We start from the raw sequence: 15,459 nt of genomic DNA, 5'->3' as shown, positions 1-15,459 counted from the left end.
TTCTTCCAATTAAATAATAAATGTTTTATTTCTCCAATGACTTTTAAAATGTGAACATTCTGAGATTTAGCCACAGGCTTTACTTCCAAGTAACTTCTTCATTGGGCCTCAGTTCCCTGTGTGAAAAGAAGGAAAGGAAAAACAGTAAACCATCTTAAAAATATTAAAACTTTATTTTATGAATATATGTGTGCCTTCAAGTACATATATGCATCATGTGTGTGCAGGTGTCCTAGCATGCCAGGAGAGGGCACTGGATCCCCTCGAACTGGAATTAGGTAGCTGTAAGTAACCATGTGGGTGCAGGAACCAACCTGGGTCCTCTTTAAGAGCAGCAAATGCTGTTAACCACTAAATCATCTCTCCAGCCACCATGTAAATAATTTTTATGAGAGGTCCAGAAGTTTATATTTGTTTGCATTCTATCAAATTGACTGATTTACATTTACATTAGATTTATCATAAACATTCATTCAATTCTCCCATAATCTTTTACTGTCTCTTCCCCAGCTCAAAGAACAGTAATCTCTTGATTTACAAAGTACTCTCTTCCTCTGCGTGCAATTGTTTCTGGATCCTTTGTAGCTCATTTCATCTTTCTTGAAATACCAGGCTTGTGAACCACACCTGCATAGTGACACTGGATGCTACTTAAGTCTTTTTACCCGTTGAGCTTCCAATCCAGATAGCTCTATCCACTGGCAGATAGCTACACTACCTGGTCTGGTTAGGCATGCCACAGGCCCAGGCAGCTGCTGGGTGTTACCACTCAGTCACCATATGTAAAGCTCTCAAGCAGTGATGCCAAAGCATTACCATTTATTTCAGCTATATCATGGCTTGAGACATACATGTTATTCAATAACATATAATGAAAGCATACATGATAGGTTTTGGGGAGCTGGCTTAAGTTTTGTTTCTACACTAAAATATTCTACACTAAAATTCTGACTTTGTAGAAAGGGGACACGATGAGGGGAGACCTCAAGGAAAAGGGCAACAATAAAGGGTAATGAAAATTAGAAACGACAAAATATTTCATGTTTCCTATCATGCAAAAATCTAGATTTAAATACATATGTACATGTGGGAGAGGAAGGGGACCAGTGAGAGGGGGCGAAAAGTACAAAGATATGCATAATGAGGTTCAGTGATTGAGGACTTGTTGCTCTCACAAAGGACATCCACACTGGGAGACTTACAACTAACTGCCTGTAACTCCATCTAGATCCAGGGAATCCAATGCCCTCTTTTGGCGTCTAAGAGCACCCACACACAACGTGACACACACATAAAGAAATCCATCTTTTAAAGTGACTATGGAAAGATTAATAAGAGAAAAACACTTTCTAAGATATGAAATGGCTAGATCATAAAGATTTACATTCCAGAGATAATCATACAGTTTCATACAACAATAACAAGCCTAAAGTATCCATCACTTGACTGTAAAACAAACAAACAAAACAACAACAACAAAAAAAAAAACAACATTTTTTTTCTTTTATCTCTGGAAAAAGGAGCCCAAACTCCTCAGAACTGTGAGAACTAACCTCCGAAATAGCATACTCTTATTCCGGAAGGCAGTTAGCTTCTCGTCATCCCTCCTGTCTAGATAGCATCCAAAGACAAATCCCACAGGGACAAGTATATGAACCCAGTGTTCACGCACAAGCTGAAGCAAGGTCATCGTGGCAGCTAAAACAGAGGGGAAAAAATGATTATAAAATACCACTGCCTTTGAAATATTGAAAGGTGGATAGGGATCACTAGGTCCTGGGAACAATACACCTTAGGAAGGGGACAAGAGCAGAAGGATGGATATTACCAATGCATGCCACAAGAATGGGGATTCCTGGGGCTGGAGAAATGGCTCAGAGGTTAAGAGCACTGACTGCTCTTCCAGAGGACCCGGGTTCAATTCCCAGCACCCACATGGCAGCTCACAACTGTCTGAAAATCCAGTTCCAGGGGATCTGACACCTTCACACCAATGCACATAAAAATAAAAAGATAAATAAATCATAAAAAAATTTTAAAAAAAAGAATGGGGATTCCTTTAATATGTACAAATAGTATGTTAGTAAATAATTACCCTTTGGTTTAGAGTTTTTTTTGTTTTTTTTTTTTAAATTTGAGACAAACTCAACCTTGCTACAATTACATTCTGGAGCCTACTGTGTAGACTAGGCTGACCTTGGGCCTGCCTGCTACAGGTGTTCCTAACTCTGCCTTCCTAGTGCTGAGATTACAGGTGTAAACTATCACACCTGGCTTAAAACAAATCATTTTTTAAATTGCTTCTGAAATTGGAAGATAGCTGTGGGCATGCCATGTTAAAAGCATAAGCCTCTTTAAGTTTGCTTGGCATCAGAATGCAATTGAAACCTAGATTAGGCGGTAACAGTTAGTATAAGGTTCACTGTGTGATGTATTGTGTGAAGGCGCTTACTGCCAAGCCTGGCTGAGACTGATCCCAGAACCCATATACATGGTTGAGGGAGAGAACCACTTCCACAGGTTATACTCTGACCTCTATGCATGCACATGCACAGAAATAAACCTAATAAAAATTATACTGTATCACACTATTCATGAAATCTTATTTACTTCATCAGTGATTTGATATGCTATAGAGCCAAGAAATGGAGAATTTTAAAAAATTTTACCTGAAAAATGAATATTTGCACTCTTTATGTTGCTTCAGAACTTCCACACAGGTAAAATATTCCTAGATGCTCTCACAATGCAAATGCAAAGTTAATACTATTTTATTAGGTTTGGTTTTGTTTTTTGAGACAGGGTTTTTCTGTATGTAGCTCTGGCTGTCCTGGAACTCGCTCTGTAGACCAGGCTGGCCTCGAACTCAGAGATTCGTCTGCCTCAGCCTCAAGTGCTGGGATTAAAAGTGTGTGCCACTACCACCTGGCTAGAATTTTTGAGTAAAGATAAATTTATTGAAAACTATTTTTTGAATAATTAAAAAATAATTGACAAGAGAATAATGCCACAAGGTCAGAAAATTAAATGACTATAAAAGATAAAAAGAGAAGAGGATTTTTTTGTTTTGTTTTGTTTTTTAAGAGAAGGTTTCTCTATAGCTTTGGAGCCTGTCCTGGAACTAGCTCTTGTATACCAAGCTAGCCTCGAACTCACAGAGATCTACCTGCCTCTGCCTCCCAAGTGCTGGGATTAAAGGTGTGCACCACCATGGCCTGGCGAACGTGTAGTAACTCTTACCTTCATTTTATATGGAATAAAAACAGCTTAACTGGGGCTGGAGAGATGGATCAGTGGCTAACATACTTGTTCGAACAGAGGATGGAGGTTCTGTTCCCAGGACACACATGCAAACTCACAACCATCCATAACCTCCAGTTTCAGGGGGTCCAATGACCTCTTTTCACATCCAAGGACACTAGGCTCAAATGTGGTGTGCACACAAACATGCTGACAAAACATGCAAAAATAAAATACACTAAAAAACCAACAGCTTAACTCAAGTAGCTATTACAACAAGCTACTGTTCCGATTCAGGAAACTCCAAACAATGCCTCCTGTGTCACAGCACACTTTCTCTCCTTGAGTTGATATTTCTCTTTAGCTTTGAACACTTTCCAATGGGCAGATGAGGAAGACCAGAACTGGGAAACAAGTAAAAAATAACAAATGTGTGCTGAATTCAATAAAAACACCACTGAATCACCAATTTTCTGTTAAGATTTGTATATACAAATGAAACAAAAACACATTCACATGCAAATGAATACATCACATACAGTGGCTGAGAGGACATGACAATCCTAGGAGAAACAATACATTACTGCTAGAAGTGCTTAGCATAACCTGTATTCGTCTTATGTAGATTCCATTTCTGCTTCATCTCCTGATATTGGTCTCTATATTAACACAATTCTGTTTGTCAGATTATAAGAACTTAGTATCTAAAGTCACAGTATTAGACGATAATCATGAAGTTAAACGTTGCAATTATATAGTTCAAAATATGTAATAGTCCTTATAGCAAATTCCAGTTTGAACATCACTGACTTTCTAGATCAGTTAAGATGTAGCACATGAGATGAATATATATTTACAACTTGTCCATCTGTTAGTTTTATATTGTAGTCTGTTGCTTAGCTACAGCTGAAATTCTCAACCTGAACTACACATCAGAACTACCTGGGGAGTCTTTTTGAACTAGAGAATCTTTGGCTTTACCTCCAGGATGAGACTGGAATAGTAAAGCCATTCCTACTGGCATTCTAAGAGATGGCTTTGGTCTGGCTCCATTCAGAAGAAAGATGAGTTAGGACTATGGGGGTCTTGCCGCATAAGGTCTTACAGACTCCAGAACAACTCATCCACTGATTTGGATACAAATGCATCTTGGAGATATAAATGTAAGTAAAACCAATCTTAAATAGAAGACAGTGGTTCTCTTCGCCTTTATTAAGTAGCGTAACATATTTAAAGTAGTTCTTGAATGCTAACCAAGGACTCACCAAGTGAACTATTTAACTTCTTTGTAAATCTGAGCCAGTCAAGAATGGAGATGGTAAAGACCTTTGATAATAAGGTGACATTACTTTAAAAGCACTTAACTACAAAATACTAGACAACGTTTACAATCATGAGACTGTGTTCAAGTTCGGCAAACTCAGTGGTCACCTACACTTCCTATACTTAATTGCAAACTTAAGGGCCAGAAGTGTACTCAGCAGGTAAAGGCACTGACCAACAGGTCTAAGGACCCAAGTCTGGTTCCTGGGACCCACATGAGAGAGAACTGACAATTGAAAGTTGTCCTCTAACCTCTGCACCAAGCATGCCACCACCTGCAGCATAAAGGCATGTATACACACATACACACAAACACTTGCATGCACACACACAAATATTAAGAAAAGTGTTAGCCTTATCGTTTATACAGCTGTTAGATATTATTTTGTATTACTGAGTATTTGCTGATTCCCAGCTCAGAGCAGTTTAAAATAAGCTCAGCCACCTGTAGGCTATGAGCCATTACCATTGGCATTCTAGAAATGGGTTTAGCCTGGCTCTATTTAGAAGAGATGAGAGAGGCTATGGGGTCTTGCCACATACCGGCTCTTATAGACTCCAGATGTAAGGACAGTGATACTAAGAAAAGGATTCTTTATAGAATCCATGGTTGGATCCAATCACCATGAAGGAATATCCCTAAGAGATAATGACAAATCTTAGTCCTAGAGAGGCGTCTCATATTACAGTGGTACAGTATATATTCAGTGGGCTTGGGGAGCAGTGCAGTGAATACTATCTGTGTGGATGGTTTCCTGCAAGTAGAAAAGCAGGAAGGACAAAGATGAACATCTGAGTCAGAATGAGGAAGAGGGGAAGTAGAGTGAGGATCTAGACATGGGCCCAAATCCTTAGAGCTTCATCTAGTGTAGACAAAGGTGGTAAGGACCTGGACAAGCTTCACTAGGCAAATCTAGATTTTGGGTGAGCTAAGAATTTTAGCAAGAGGACAGGGTCAGCTAACTGTTTTAAGGAATATATTCCTGGCTGGTACTTAAGAGAGCAATATATATATTAATCATCTCCTTTTATGTCTTCAGATTTTTTATATTTTTTAATTTTTTGAAAGTGTGTGTGTGCGCGCACATAACTACAGCTGCCTGAGACGGCCAGAGGCATCAGAACCCTTTGGAGATGGAGCTGTGAGCTACCCAATACAGGTGCTAGGAACCAAGCTCGGGTCCTCTGGAAAAGCAATAAGCACCAAGCCATTTCTCTAGCCCTACGGATGTCTTTTTGTATGAGGGCCCATAAAAAGAATTTTGTTTTTATTTCAGAATCTTAACTGTAGTATTTCTTTTTTTGTTGTTGTTTTATTTTGGGATTATTTTGTTTTGTTTTTCTAAACAGGGTTTCTCTGTGGACCACTGGCTATCCTGAAACTCTGTAGGTCAGGTTGGCCTTGAACTCACAGAGATCCACACCTGCCTCTGCCTCCTGAGTGCTGGGATTAAAAGCGTGCACACCATAGTAGTTTAACAAAAAGAACTGTTTCATGTTAGGGGATTAAAAAGTCATGCGTCTTTTCCTCCTGTGGGGAGTGGAAAGGAAGGAGGAAAAAGGAAGGGAGGATGCTAGGGGTTGCACTTGGCTCTCTCTGTAAAGCATATGCTTCAATATAGAGCTACACACTCAACCTTGGTCATGTAGCTTTTAAAATTAAAGTGCTCCTTTTTTTGGGGGGGGGGAGCTTCTAACGAGCTGAATCTTTTTTTTTTTTTGACAGTTACTGTATGGCATTGTACCCCTCCCTGCCTCATCCTCACAAACAGTTGGAATTACAGATGTGGGCCACTTGTAAGAGGTGTTTCTGCCTAATCACTAAATCATATAATCCTTACCACAGCACTGCAGGTTTGTTAAGTAACAATGTCTCAATGCAGTGGGCATTAATTTTTTTTTCAGATGAAGAAATCCAAGTTCGGTTATGGTAAAGTAACTTGCTTTAGATTACAGAGTGAAGAGTCGGGATTAGCACAATACCCAGCCAATCTTTATCCAGACACGGCTTAAACTCTGTGTACTATTGTCTCCTTGTATATACAAAGATAAACATCTAAATAACTTACTTTTTTTTTTTTTTGGCAGAGCCTCGCTGTGTAGCCTAGAACTCGCTATATACACCAAGCTAGTCTCAAACTCACAGGCACACACCTGGCTCTGTCTCCTGGGCACTGGGATTAAAGGAGTGCATCACCACACCTAGCATTTGTTTGTTTTTAAAAGAAACAAACAACAACAAAAAGCCCACATTTTCTCTATATTTTTCTCTAACACAATTTTTTTTTTCTTCCATGAAAACAGAAACCGGTGTCTTATTTTGGTGAGTCCACTCCGGATTCTCTTTAGAAACACAGACATTTTAAGAGATATACCACGTATCTAACTGGATCCCAGAGTACCTTATAAGTACTGCTCACAAAGTGTCGCCTAAGCCATGGAAAAGAGCTAAATGCGTAAGGCAATGGAACCCTTGAGATCGTGACGTACACAAGCTGGAAATCGAGCATAAAGTCGTGTTTTTAAAAGGCAAATGGATTTCCTATTTAGGAGTGTGAAGTTGGGCTAGGAGGCAGGTATCTGGGCCTGTGCAAACGTGCGCTGCTTCTGGTTGGGAGCCACGGTCCCTGCTGTGTCCTCTGCAGTCCCGGCGGTCCCCAAAGACGCTTTGGGGTAAGCCAGCCTCGGAGCACCCTTGGTAAGCGGTGTGGAGTGGGCAGCCCGTAATGGTCCCCCGGGGGCGACCCTACTTTCCCTCCACGCGAGCCTTCCCAGAACGCTCCCTCCTGCACCACCGCGACGGGTGACACCCGGGCCCCCAGACCCACCTGCAGCCCGGTGCCGAGCACGACCCACGACCAAGGGCAGCGGTAGGGAGCTAGGCCACCAGCGCTAGCGGAAGCGGTGACCTAAGGAGCTGCCACTCTCCGCGCCAGCCCTGAGGAGAGGGGTGGCGACGTCAAATCAACGCCTCTCTGTCTTCTCACGAGTGATTCCTCTAATTTTTAAGCTTTCAGTACTCATGAGAGGTTCTGAATAAAACTTGGATCGAAGCTGACAAGACTGGTGAGCTTTTGCGCTGTCGTCTTCCCCAACCCGGTTCCCCGCCACCCCCACAGATGGTGTCGCCCGGGTCGTCCCCGCCTCAGCCGCTCGCCTCAGGCCCAAGATGGCGGCCACCACGCAGGGGCTCCTGCCGGCCGCTCTTCGCCGCTGAGCGCGCGCCTGCTTTGCTCGCTCTCGAACTTGCGTTTTATCGGGGGTTGGGAAGGGCGGTGGACGGTGCTGGGGGAGCCCGACCAGGCAGGTGAGCACGGGAAAAAGAAAAGAGCCTTCGGGTCTGGGTGGAGGCCCTCGGAGGACTGGGTTCCTGCACCGGCCCGGTGTCTCCCTGACGCACTCCCGCGGTTTCGGTCGTGACCGTCTCCGTGGTTCCTGGAACAAGCGTTCCGCGAGGGGAAAGAAAAGTGACTTTTTCACGGGTCGAAACCTCGGAATGTTTGTAACGCTCCTATGAGTCCTCCTACTGACCTTCCATCGTGTTGGAGCTAAGAGTCGGAAGCCGAGTCCAGCCTGGGCTCCTTGCCGTGGTGCCGCGGTACCCGCAAGCCTTTCCTGCCCGTTTTGGGTTCAGAGACCACGAGGCCAAGGGTCTCAAAACCCTTGAGATGTTTGTGCCTCGTCTTGTTAGAATTTTCGCTCAGTGCTTCCACGATCATTGCGTTTCCCAAGACCTTATTCTTATTTTCCTTGTTTATATACCTTTCAGGAAACCAGAGGTCAAACCCCAATAATCTAACCCCCTGTGACTGGGAGAGTTTAAGCCACGATCTGTACCTACCTTCCAACCTTTAATGTACAACTAACTCCCTTGCCTCTTTTAAAGCCCTTCTTTACCTGAACGATTAAGGAGAGATTTCCCCTACTCTCTAAGCCCCAGGACTAGTCCAGACCCATCTTTGTTCTTGGATTTTGCATACTTCTCCTTGGTTGTCCTCAACAGGCACGATCATTCTTGAGAAAGCAAGTATATATTTGGGATAAAGCAGAGAAAGTCAAAATCACTACTCTGGAGGAGTTTCACTGCTTTCTGCTTGCATTTATTTATATTGCTGTGGGTGCCGTGCTTGGTTTGGGTGATGTGACATTCAGCATCCGTTCTGCAAGTATTCTTTGTGCCTCCTTCGTGCTAAGTAACCAGGCAATCAACTTTACCTGGGGACAATGAAAAGGCTACACCTGAACTAGAGCAAAAGGAATTTGCTAAGCCCGGGAAAACAAAGTCACTCCTGGATACAGAGCCAGGATTAAAAACTTGAGAAGGTTGGGCATTGTTAAGGGAGATTTAAAAAAAAAAAAAAACCTGCAAGAATGGTTGGTGAAAACTGAAGGTGCGAATTGGAGGTTGAGGACAGCTTGTGAGGGGTCTTGATTTCCACTTTGGATTGTATTCAGTATTTAGCAGGAAGCTCCTGCATGCTTGGGGGAGTGGGCATAAGGGTATGGAGGACCAACTTGAGGCAAGAACTCTAGATGAGATCGCAGTCATTCAGGGAAGGCAGCAAGCACCTCCATTGAGGCAGGAGAAGAAAGACCAAGAGAAATGAAGTAAAAGCTGCATAGTGGTCTAACTTGTGAGAACTGATTTGCTGGTGGGGGTGGCTAGTTGTTAGCTGGGGAGCCTTCATGCTTGGTGGTGCCATTAAAATCCAGTCTGAGCCGTGTACCTAAAAACAGGGTGGTGCCAGCTTTGCTCTTTAGCAGTGGCAAAAACACAATGTGCCCCCGTCTAAAGCATTGGTCTTGGAGTATAGGCCTCTTCTGTTACAGTAGCCACCAGCCACGTGCAATATTGAGCTCTTGAAGTGCTTTTGAACAGACATGTACTGGAATTTGAAGATAGTACAAAGACAATGGAAACTGCCTCAGTAAGTGATCACATGTTGAAACGATGATTCGGACACCGTTAAATAAAACATTAGGCTTTTTAAAAAACTTAACCTCTTTATTTTTAAATGTGGCTATGAAAAATTTAGATTACAACTCTTGCTCGAATTATATTGTTATGGGAGAGGGATGAGTAAGGAGGCAAAATTTAATGTAGACCCTGAGAGAATGAAAAACCAATGTCAAGGCAATGTCCTGGTGATGCCTCACCTCACTTGCCGGTAATAACACTTATTTATCTTTATTTTTCCCCCTCAGCCAATAAGACATTTTTAAGTTTTTTTTTTATTTTAAACTTTGCGTACCACAGCACACAGATGAAGGTCAGAGACAGCTAGCTGGAGTAGGTGCTCTCCTTCTACCATGTGGGTACAAGGGATTGAACAGATTCACTTAACCACTGAGCTATCTTGCCATCTCTGCCTTCAAAGACTTTTGAGCAAGGGGTAATGTGTGTAGGGATGTTTTAGATGAATCTGACCTTTTTTAAAAAAAAAAAGCTACAGAAAAAGAAATGGAGAAAGTCAAGTGTAAGGTAATGAGGCCTGACTTTGAGGTGTTGACAGGAACAGAAAAGGGATGGTATATGTGCGAGGTGTTCTGAGGGAGAAAACTCAGAATTGATAGGGGACAAATTGATATTTCCCAGAGAAATAAAGAGAAGGCCTTCAGCTGTGGCTCCTTAGCGAAAAACTAATGAATTGATAAAGAAATATGAAATACAGTCAGGACAAAAGACGAGAATCAGCGAAGTGGAGAGAGGAGTTTAGGAATCTAATTAAGGACTTTCCCTTTTCTGTGTCTTGCGTCCATTAGTGTTCGATCATGCACATCGCCTGTTTTCCTTCAGTACAGAGTTGCCTCTATCGTGCCCTCTTCCTGTTAATGAATTTTTAAATTAAGTTTATCATTGCCTGTGGTACTAGATTCACGGTACCCAGGGCCCTTCAGCTGGGCCTGTCCTGCACATTAGGCCAGTCTGTCTGTTTCTGTGTAAACATGGCAGGCTGAGTTCTTCCCTGACACCTGTCTCTTGCTTTGTGTTTTGTGTCTTAGCTGATGTTATTCCAATCTTTGGAACATCTTTTCTCTTTCTGCCCTGGTCTTATAAATCTTTAATAAGTAGTCCTAGTTCTTTTAATATCAGAAGTAATTGAGAATTTTTAAAATTCACTTTCTACACTGTGTATGTAAGCAGTTTACAACCAATTTAGATTGTTTTGTTTATATGTTTTATCCCTTTAGTAAATTTAACTCCTTACAATTGTTTCCCTTTTTAGATTTATTATTTTATTTAATGTGTGTGAGTGTTTTGTCTGTATGTATGTGTGTCACGTATGTGTCTGGTGCCTTTGGAGTTTAGGGCTTTGGGTCCTCTAGAACTGGAGTTAAACCGCTGTGTGGGGACTGGGAACTGAACCCAGGTCCTCTGTAAGAACAGCAAGTGCTCTTCAGTGCTGAGTCCTTTCTTCAGTCCCAATGTTTCCTTTTTAAAATGGAACATATAGGGCCAGTCATGATTGCACATTCCTAGAATCCTAGCATTTGAGAGGCTGAGGCAGGATAAAGAACCTGAGGCCTTTTGGACTATATAGTCCATTCCAGACCAAACTTCATGGTAAGAACTTGTCTCAAAAACAGACAAACAAAAAGCATGTGCTCCTTCTGCTCACGATCCTAGAGAAAGACAGAAATTAAAACACCATGGTTCTAAACATATTACATATTACATTGCCAAGACTGTTTATTTTTTTTAAAAAAAAAAGATTTATAAAAAACTTTTCTGGATTTGTATTTTATCTTGTCTTTGGCTGAGATATCAGTAAGTAATGAATGTCTGATAAAGATACATATTTACCATAAGGATCTACATGATACTTTCCATATGTTGAATTCTGGTACTTCTGTAAAAGTTTTAATGGGGATTCATTCAGTTATATCTGAAAGCACTTTGTATTTTGAGTTTATAATTAAATAACACTGAGAACTGAAGTATATTTAAAGAGTTGGGTGTTGAGCTCAGTGCTAGGGCACTTGCTTAACATACATGGGACCCTAAGTTTGAGTTCAAGCACTGCCCCCTCCAAAATAGAAACTTTAGGGAAAATATTGCCTAGATTCTCTTCAAAACTGTATTTATAAGCATTTTTATAGAGTAGAAAATTAAGCCAGACTGGGCGGTGGTGGCGCACGCCTTTAATCCCAGCACTCAGGAGGCAGAGGCAGGCAGATCTCTGTGAGTTCAAGGCCAGCGTGGTCTACAAGAGCTAGTTCCAGGATCCAGGACAGTCTGCAAAGCTACAGAGAAATCCTGTCTCAAAAAACCAAAAAAAAAAAAAAAAAGAAGAAGAAGAAAAGAAAAAGAAAGAAAAGGAAATTAAGCCAGCAGCCATAGTGCTGCACGCCTTTAACCTTGAGGCAGAGGGAGGTAGATCTCTGTGAGTTCAAGACCAGCCTGGTCTATATAGTGAGTTCCAGGACAGCCAGGGCTACATAATAAGACCCTATCTTGAAAACAAATAAACCAAAAGGATAGAAAATTTTGTGTTTATTTCTCATACCTCAAGTAAGTAAGTAAATCAGTGTATTTCAGATTTTAACTTATTATTAGAACAACTACTATGTACTTCTGCTAATTAATACATCAGATGACTTAAGTCTAGTCAGGTGGATTACCCAGGCCTATGATCCTAGTATTTGGGAAGGGGAAGGGTAGGTAGGAGGATGAGGAGTTTAAAGTCGCCTTTTGCTACATAGAGAGGCCATCTACATTATGAGTGGCTCAAAAACATAATAAACCAAAGAGAACTGGAGCTGTTAACTATAGACCCCGCATTACCTGCTGAGCCATCTCTCTGCTTTTACCAGTTTATAACAAAACAGTGTTCATATTAATCCTTTTGGAAAATGTGTGGTAGGCATCCCCACATACATTGCATCGGGTGTGTGTTGAATGCTTTGTGTCAGGTTTTGTTTGGGGAATTGAGAACAGATGCTTTCAGAACTAATTGCAAACCTTAAGATGTTTTTCAGTTGCTTACAATGTAGCACAAGTGTTGTTAACATTAGCTTCTTGAAAAGTATTTGAGTTTCTATGAGTATATACATTTCGTGTGCATGTGTGTGTGAGTGAGTGAGTATGTTGAGGATTCTGGGAGAAAGGAGGAGCCATGGTTTTTAATCAGATTCTCAAGAGAGTCCCTGTATTTGATACCTCTTGTATAAAGACTGTCATCGAGCTAGATAGAGAAAAAACAAATTAGCCTTGAAGACTGAGTTCTTAATTTACTACCACTTAATACTGAGCAATATGGTCTAGATAATTTCCACATTATTTGGAATCTTCCACCCTCTGTATATGTATACTAATGCTAATGTTTTATTAACTGGAGTCCCTAGGTGAGGAAAAGTTAATTAACTTGCCCTGAATCATGTAGGAGTTGATTGAAATCTGGATCAGTGATCCCAAAGTCCCCTACTACACAGCCACCCTGGGGAGGCTGTGAAGGTCTCTGAAAACAAGGTTGTACTTTTAAATATAGCTATGATGGAGATGCTAGATTTTAACCAAACTCTGGAATTTCTGCACATAAAAAATTGAAATAATTTGCTTATTACGTGTTCTGTGCTTTATGCTTAATTATATTTTTATTTGTAAGCACCTTTTAGATAACCATTACTGGACCAGAAAGATGACATCCATCATCAAATTAACTACCCTCTCCGGGGTCCAAGAAGAGTCTGCTCTTTGCTATCTTCTCCAGGTTGATGAGTTTAGGTTTTTGTTGGACTGTGGCTGGGATGAACACTTCTCTATGGACATTATTGATTCCCTGAGGAAGTAAGTTACAGTTTGTAGTTCTAGGCTTTTATTAAATCAGCTTAAAAAACAGGGCGGTGGTGGCGCACACTTTTAATCCCAACCATCTGGAGGCAGAGGCAGGTGGATCTCTGCATTCAAGGCCAGCCTGGTCTACAAGAGCTAGTTCCAGGACAGGCTCCAAAGCTACAGAGAAACCCTGTCTTGAAAAAAAACAAAAAACCAAACAAACAAGCAAACAAAGCTTAAAAAAAAACAAAAAACAAAAAAAAAAGATCCTCAGCTTTTTTTTCTACACTTTATAATGTCATTCTGATGTTATATACTATTGTGTCATTTCTTTAGTTTATGGAAAGTTTTATTTATGGCAGAAAGCTAAATTGTAACTGTTGTGGTTTTAGTTTATAGTAGGTTTATGTAAAACAAAGCTACATTGTAGCCATTGTAATTTGCAAAATTTTGATCGGCTGAGAAGTTTTGGTTTTGAAATTTAGTAAAGCTTTGTTGTTACTTTGCTAGTGGATCACTAGAAAGTGTGCTATTTAATTTTTGGAAAGAACATGAATCTGTCAAAACCTGAAGAAAATTATACGTCCCTGTGAAAGCTCTGTCCCTGTGAAAGCTCTGTACCCGAATGACATTACCTCACTTTCTGTGTCTCCTTAGTCACTATTATAACTTAATTCTTTGAATGGTTTCCACCTAAATATGTCAGAAAAAAACAAGGCATTTACATTTGCTGCGTTACTATTAATAAAATAAAGGAGAACTTGAAGCCCCCCCCCCAAGAAAAATCTCCTTTAATCCTATTGCCCTTGAGGACATATACTTTCTGGTTAGTGATATTTATGACAACTGTCATTTTGTCACCAAGCTAGAAAACTGAAGCAAAGTCAGTAACAACTATTTGAGCATTTAAGTATTGTTCCTTAAACAATCTTCTCAATTCGAAGCTGGCTTCCTAAACTTAATAGCATGTGTGGTAACTATCCAAGATAAACTTAAATGTGGCATCTCCATTTTCTCTTGTGCTTTCAAGCACACCTGATAGTGTAACAGTAGTGATTACAGTTCTCAGGGGTCATTGTCTTAGCCCTTGGGTTTGCTCTTCTGCCTCAGTGTAGCCTTGAGTAGACTCAAGGGTGAAGGGTGCATCAGGATGGCAGTTCTGCCCTTTCTGCTTCAGAACTGATGAGCTGCCCTCTTGGTTGTGTTCACAGGCATGTTCACCAGATTGATGCTGTTCTCCTGTCTCACCCCGACCCACTCCACCTTGGTGCCCTCCCATTCGCTGTGGGGAAGCTGGGTCTGAACTGTGCCATCTATGCCACCATTCCTGTTTACAAAATGGGGCAGATGTTCATGTACGACCTCTATCAGGTAACTGAAGCAGTTAACGAGAGGCTTTTATGCTCCACTCATGATCATTTTTAACTTTGAATTGTGTTTTTCTTTAGTCTCGCCACAATACAGAAGATTTTACCCTCTTTACATTAGATGATGTGGATGCAGCCTTTGATAAAATACAGCAGCTAAAATTCTCTCAGATTGTGAACTTGAAAGGTAATGTAGTAAGTTGGTAGACTAATGAAGTGGAGGTTCTGTTTTCTTTTTTCTTTTTGTTTTGCGTTTTTTAGTTTTTACAGTGCTGGGATCCAATCCAGAGCCTCAAGCATGCTGGGCAAGGAATTCATCCTTAGCTGCATCCTACCCAGTTTGGAGTAGTGGAGTGAGTTGCCTTCTGAGAGGATTATATTATACAAATTATAGGCATTGTGGTGTGGTAATAAAAATTAGCACTTTCTGTTGGGAGGTGGTGGTGCACACCTTTAATCCCAGCACTTGGGAGGCAGAGGCAGGTAGATCTCTGTATGTTCGAGGCCAGCCTGGTCTACATCGTGAGTTGCAGCATAGCCAGGGCTACACAGAGGAACCCTGTCTTGATTGGGGGGAAAGGGAGGGACTAGCATGTTCTACCTGAAATTTCCATTTGAATTTCAAAATACTTCAGACTAAATACTAGCAATATGTTAACGGCTTGGGTGTCTTCATATTTGGGTAGGAAACAGTGTAAAATGAACAAAGCTAATATGTCTGAATCCTTGTAACTTACAGTTAGGTTCAGGAGA

The 15,459-nt window shown here is 41.1% G+C and overlaps 2 protein-coding genes across 7 annotated transcripts in view; one reads left to right on the top strand and one right to left on the bottom strand.

The window, feature by feature from the left end:
- Positions 1-7,533, bottom strand: Ndufb1 (NADH:ubiquinone oxidoreductase subunit B1). Of its 3 annotated transcripts, none has more exons than XM_085697847.2 (4): positions 7,392-7,502; positions 3,492-3,644; positions 1,554-1,698; positions 1-116 (listed from the first exon to the last, which is right to left on the bottom strand). In XM_085697847.2, the coding sequence occupies exons 3-4, from the start codon at positions 1,688-1,690 to the stop codon at positions 80-82; spliced, it is 174 nt and encodes a 57-aa protein (XP_085553973.1). In that variant the 5' UTR covers positions 1,691-1,698; positions 3,492-3,644; positions 7,392-7,502; the 3' UTR covers positions 1-79. The 3 variants fall into 3 exon arrangements, with proteins under 3 accessions (XP_085553973.1, XP_085553974.1, XP_048305436.1); XM_085697848.2 differs by having other exon boundaries at positions 3,515-3,644; XM_048449479.3 differs by lacking the exon at positions 3,492-3,644 and having other exon boundaries at positions 7,392-7,533.
- The window catches only part of Cpsf2 (cleavage and polyadenylation specific factor 2), a 29,759-nt gene continuing 21,793 nt past the window's right edge, over positions 7,494-15,459 (top strand). Inside the window, exons 1-4 of one of the 4 annotated variants that reach the window (XM_048449478.3) lie at positions 7,494-7,629; positions 13,170-13,351; positions 14,551-14,710; positions 14,788-14,893. In XM_048449478.3, coding sequence (XP_048305435.1) covers positions 13,203-13,351; positions 14,551-14,710; positions 14,788-14,893 — 415 coding nt within the window. In that variant the 5' untranslated portion in view covers positions 7,494-7,629; positions 13,170-13,202. Of the gene's footprint in view, positions 7,630-7,714; positions 7,871-8,935; positions 9,492-13,169; positions 13,352-14,550; positions 14,711-14,787; positions 14,894-15,459 lie in introns of those variants that run through there. The other 3 variants (XM_048449476.3, XM_048449477.3, XM_048449475.3) reach the window with 3 other exon arrangements.

The sequence above is a fragment of the Myodes glareolus genome, chromosome 11 (genome assembly GCF_982192425.1).
Source record: "Myodes glareolus chromosome 11, mMyoGla1.1, whole genome shotgun sequence".
Lineage (NCBI taxonomy): Eukaryota > Metazoa > Chordata > Mammalia > Rodentia > Cricetidae > Myodes > Myodes glareolus.
Note: the sequence above shows the minus strand (reverse complement) of the source record. Positions and strands in the feature narration are given on the sequence as shown.

Bases quoted from the DNA above. Each gene is read 5' to 3' on its own strand.
- Ndufb1 (XM_048449479.3), bottom strand. From the start codon at position 1,690: ATGACCTTGCTTCAGCTTGTGCGTGAACACTGGGTTCATATACTTGTC. The intron at 117-1,553 runs GTTAGTTCTCAC...CTTTTCACACAG, and splicing joins AAGAGTATGCTATTTCGGAG to GGAACTGAGGCCCAATGAAG.